At 38.3% G+C, this 4,222-nt stretch overlaps 1 protein-coding gene across 1 annotated transcript; it reads left to right on the forward strand.

Moving 5' to 3' along the window:
• Positions 1-475: 475 nt before the first annotated feature.
• Positions 476-3,940, forward strand: LOC102313930 (protein shisa-5). Its single transcript, XM_042212962.1, has 5 exons — positions 476-610; positions 689-842; positions 923-1,065; positions 1,388-1,495; positions 3,092-3,940. The coding sequence occupies exons 1-5, from the start codon at positions 535-537 to the stop codon at positions 3,229-3,231; spliced, it is 621 nt and encodes a 206-aa protein (XP_042068896.1). The 5' UTR covers positions 476-534; the 3' UTR covers positions 3,232-3,940.
• The last annotated feature ends 282 nt before the right edge of the window (positions 3,941-4,222 follow it).

Below are 4,222 nucleotides of genomic sequence, written 5' to 3' on the forward strand. Positions count from 1 at the left end.
TCTTATCTCAGAAAGTCAGTGTCAAGCATGCACATAGTGCAAAACGATGGCTCTGTACTAAAAACGCATGTAATAAAAGCTAAAGTGCAACTTTACTGCTTGACTGATGCATTTTAGCTTGTGGCCTCGATTGTTCACATCTGCTACCCGAGGAAAACTTTTGACTTATTTGAAACCAAAAATATGACCCCAAAATAATGAGGAGCTTTAATCTAATTCTAAGAAAGAATGGGAATCCGTTTTGATTTCAGAAGTTCGGTATATGACTGCTTTAGTTCCCAAAAGCTTAAAAACTGCTTGCAAGAGATTACCAAAAATAAAAAATCTAACTGTTAGATTAACCTTTGATTAATACACTTTGTACTGTTTTCAAAGGGTTTATTTGTGAGTAGTTGCATTCTGTTGATCATCTAGTGCTAAGTCATGTATGCTATTGAAGGAATGTTGTTGGGTTACCTTTTACAGGGTGTGACAGACACACAAGTAGGAAGAGTCGTCCCTGTAAGTCGAGCTCATTTCCTTTTACACGACATCATGTCTCTTATAGTTTCGAGTGTCTTACCTTGTCTTGTGTGTCTTTTGTGTGTGTTTTTGGTCCCAGCGGAATCAGGTGAGTTTTTATTATGATATTTATTTCATCAGGCCTGTGATCTCATCGGTGTGTTTTACCCTCGTTCATGTCTTACAGACGACTTGTGCCTTAGCTATGTGGATACGTACGGTGTCTCACATGATGCTGAAAAATGTAGCAAGTACTGCTGTGGCACATGCAATCTAAGATACTGCTGCAAGGAAAAGCCCAAGCAGCTAAATCAGGAATCCTGTTCTGGAAGTTCTGAAAGGTGTGGTCTTCTATTTAACCTTTTTTTCGTGATGCAAATGTGAGTAGAAATTAAAGCTTTTTTTCATGTTTTATTTGCAGTACAAGCCAAATCGGTCTGATTGTAGGAATCGTCGTAGGGAGTTTAATTCTTCTGCTGTGTGTGGTTCTCATAATCTGCTGTTTGGCTCCTTGCTGCCTTTGCTACATGAAATGTCAAAAAAGGCCGACTCAAAGACAGATAAGTAAGTTGGTCACAGTTACAAGCAGTGACACTGTAATTAAGTCAGCATATTATCCAGTTGTTTCTTGTTTGAAATGAGTTTTACTTCTTATAGACATGTGCTGTCTGTTTTGTGAGATTTTATGTGCCAGACACCTTCTCAGTTGATAAGGTGGGGTTTTGGAGAAGTTTTGGAAACAAGAAACAGTCTGATGCACGGACAATAAAACAGCAATCTGTCATTTTTAATGTTGGATTTTTTGAAAAGATTAGAAAAGATGGGAGTTTTCCCAGATGTCTTTAAACTCATTTTCAAGCTGAAGTAAATCTTTGACTTTTTCCAGTTGTGATAAATTCCAACACACCTCAGCAGCCGCCCCACCCAGGCTACCAGGCTGTGCCTTCAGGCCCGCCCATGCCCACAGCTCCACCACCCTCCTACCAAGAAAGTAGTAAGTTGTTTCATTCTATTTTAAAACATAATAAATATGTCAACTGACAACTTTTCCCGTTTTTAAAGTTGGCAGCAAGCTTGGCTGATGACACCCAGGTGTTGATGAAGCTATGTATCTGTGTTTGTGCTGTGATTTAATATACACTCAAGTTGCCTTGCTGGTACGAGTTTGAACCCCTTTTGCTGCCTTCAAAAAGGTGCTGCAAACATTCCTCAGAGATTTTGGTCCATATTCACATGACACCATCCCAATTTGAGAACAGTGAACTCACTATAATGTTGAAGGAACCAGTTTGAGATGATTTGAGCACGTGATAGAGGATGTTTTCATGCTGGAAGGAGCCATCAGAAGATGGAATTGACATAGTCAGCAGTTACATGGGTTCTGACATTTAACTGGTAATGAATTTATGCTTAGGTGCCCAAAGTGTACCAGGAAAATATCCTGCACACTATTACACCACCATCAGCAGTCTAACTGTACATAAGGCAGGATGGATCCAAGCTGTCATGTTGTTCACATGAAATTCTGATCTTAATATCACAGTAGAAATTGAAACTCATCAGACCAGACAACGATTTCCAAGCTTCTGTTGTTCAGTTTTGTAGTGTCTGTTTGAAATGTAGTCAACATTTCCTTTCCTTAGCCGAGACGAGTGGTGCGGTCTTCTGCTGCTGTCACTTATCTGCTTCAAGGTTCCAACATGCTGTGCATTCAGAGACGTTCTTGGTTGTAACAACTGGTTATTTCAGCTATTGTTTCCTTCCTGTCAGCTCAAAGCACTCTGGTCATTCTCCTAAAGAACTGTTCCTCACTGGATATTTTCTCTTTTTTCCACCATTCTCTGTAAACACTAGAGATGGTTCCAGCAGATCAGTAGTTTCTGAAATACGGCGTGCTTAAACGCGTTGAGTTGCTGCCATGTGATTGGCTGATTACAGATTTGCATTAGTCACCAGTTGAACAGGTGTACCTAATAAAGTGGTCAGTGATTTCTGACTAATTTTCATTTCAATTCAATTCAATTCAATTTTATTTATATAGCGCCAAATCACAACAAAAGTCGCCTCAAGGCGCTTCATAGATACAGAGAAAAACCCAACAATCATATGACCCCCTATGAGCAGCACTTTGGCGACAGTGGGAAGGAAAAACTCCCTTTTAACAGGAAGAACCCTGCAAAATGTTGCTGCAGCATTTTGGATTAGTTGAAGGCTTTTCAGGGAGTTTTTTGGACATCCTGATAATAATGAATTACAGTCGTCCAGCCTGGAAGTAATAAATGCATGAACTAGTTTTTCAGCGTCACTCTGAGACAGGATATTTCTAATTTTAGAGATGTTGCACAAATGGAAGAAAGCAGTCTTACACATTTAAAAACAAGAGGGAGCTGATGGTCCATTTGATCTATTAGACAGCACATTTCTTTGTTCTGTTACTTGGATCAATACACAGTTAAAAAGAAAATTATTAAATTTGTTGACTCTTCATACCATTTACTATTAAAATGTTCATATGGCCTAATGAGTTAGAAAAAATAATTTGATCAATAACAATATAAACATAGAAAATCAGTTTCTTTTGTCTTTTCAGCCAATCCTACTCACCCAGTGCTGTTCACCGGGGAGCCGATGTACCCTCTGCAACCTGCAAGCCAGGCTACTGAACCGCCACCATATTCAGAGGACGCTCAGCCAGCACCGTACAACCCTTCTCATAATCCAAGGCCTTGAATGTATATACAGCTTACCAGACTGTTGCTACGCCACACTACAGCTTTTAAAGACCCAGGGATGAATGTATAAACAATGCTGTGTATGCCTATCCAAAACAATATTGTAAACCATGTTAAGTATGATAAGGTAGATTCTTGGTTAAAATATGTTTTTTAGGTATTTGTAGTTGCTACAAATGGCAGCCATGCCTATTGTGTGTACTGACAGCTGCTTTGTGTTGTTCCTGTATGGCCTTCGTCTGGGTCCTTTGCTCGGAACTTATAGAGCTTCCATTACTTTTGACCTTCAGTAAATTTTGTGTGTGTGTGTGTCTGTGTGTGTGTGTCTGTGTGTGTTGTTCCAGTGCTGAGGTCATCAAATGTGTGATAATGTTATTTTCTGGATTAATATGCTGGATTGACACTAAGGTAATCACTTCTAAGTTGGGTGGAACTCCATGTTTAAATCTATCCTTAGCTTTCATCCAAATAAATACACAAAAAAGATTGAACTAAGAACCAAAAGTATGTAATATAAAGATGTTTAGAAATGAATGTGTATACATTTGTATGCTTTTGTATTTAGTTTTCTTAGAATAATACAGTGTTTTTGTATCTGGTCCCTAATTGAACCTCGGCTTGTAAAATCTGTGGATTACGTTGTGTTTACATGAGGAGAGCTCCCAATCAGCATTCACACAATTAAATAAGTGTTCCTAATTTCTGAACATGTTTGTGTTGTTGCTTTTTGAAATTTTGCATCAGTAATGTTAATTTCTTTAACTTTTTACATGACTCAATGATGAATTTCTTATTCTTTTTTTTAATCAAACAGATACCAAAACACACATATCGACTCAAATAAAAAGAGGAATCAAATGAAACCATTTCTACCTTAATCGTGGCCACAGTGTCTGTGTTTATGTAGACAACTGTCCCTCTGTAGTAATTACAAATCTCACATTCAACAACGTTGATGAGGATCAAGTTGTGGTATTTGTGATGAAACA

The sequence above is a fragment of the Haplochromis burtoni genome, unplaced genomic scaffold (genome assembly GCF_018398535.1).
Source record: "Haplochromis burtoni strain Fernald_Lab_line unplaced genomic scaffold, NCSU_Asbu1 Contig_403, whole genome shotgun sequence".
Classification (NCBI taxonomy): Eukaryota; Metazoa; Chordata; class Actinopteri; order Cichliformes; family Cichlidae; genus Haplochromis; species Haplochromis burtoni.

Bases quoted from the DNA above. Each gene is read 5' to 3' on its own strand.
- LOC102313930 (XM_042212962.1), top strand. From the start codon at position 535: ATGTCTCTTATAGTTTCGAGTGTCTTACCTTGTCTTGTGTGTCTTTTG. The intron at 843-922 runs GTGTGGTCTTCT...TTTTATTTGCAG, and splicing joins TGTTCTGGAAGTTCTGAAAG to TACAAGCCAAATCGGTCTGA. The intron at 1,066-1,387 runs GTAAGTTGGTCA...GACTTTTTCCAG, and splicing joins GCCGACTCAAAGACAGATAA to TTGTGATAAATTCCAACACA.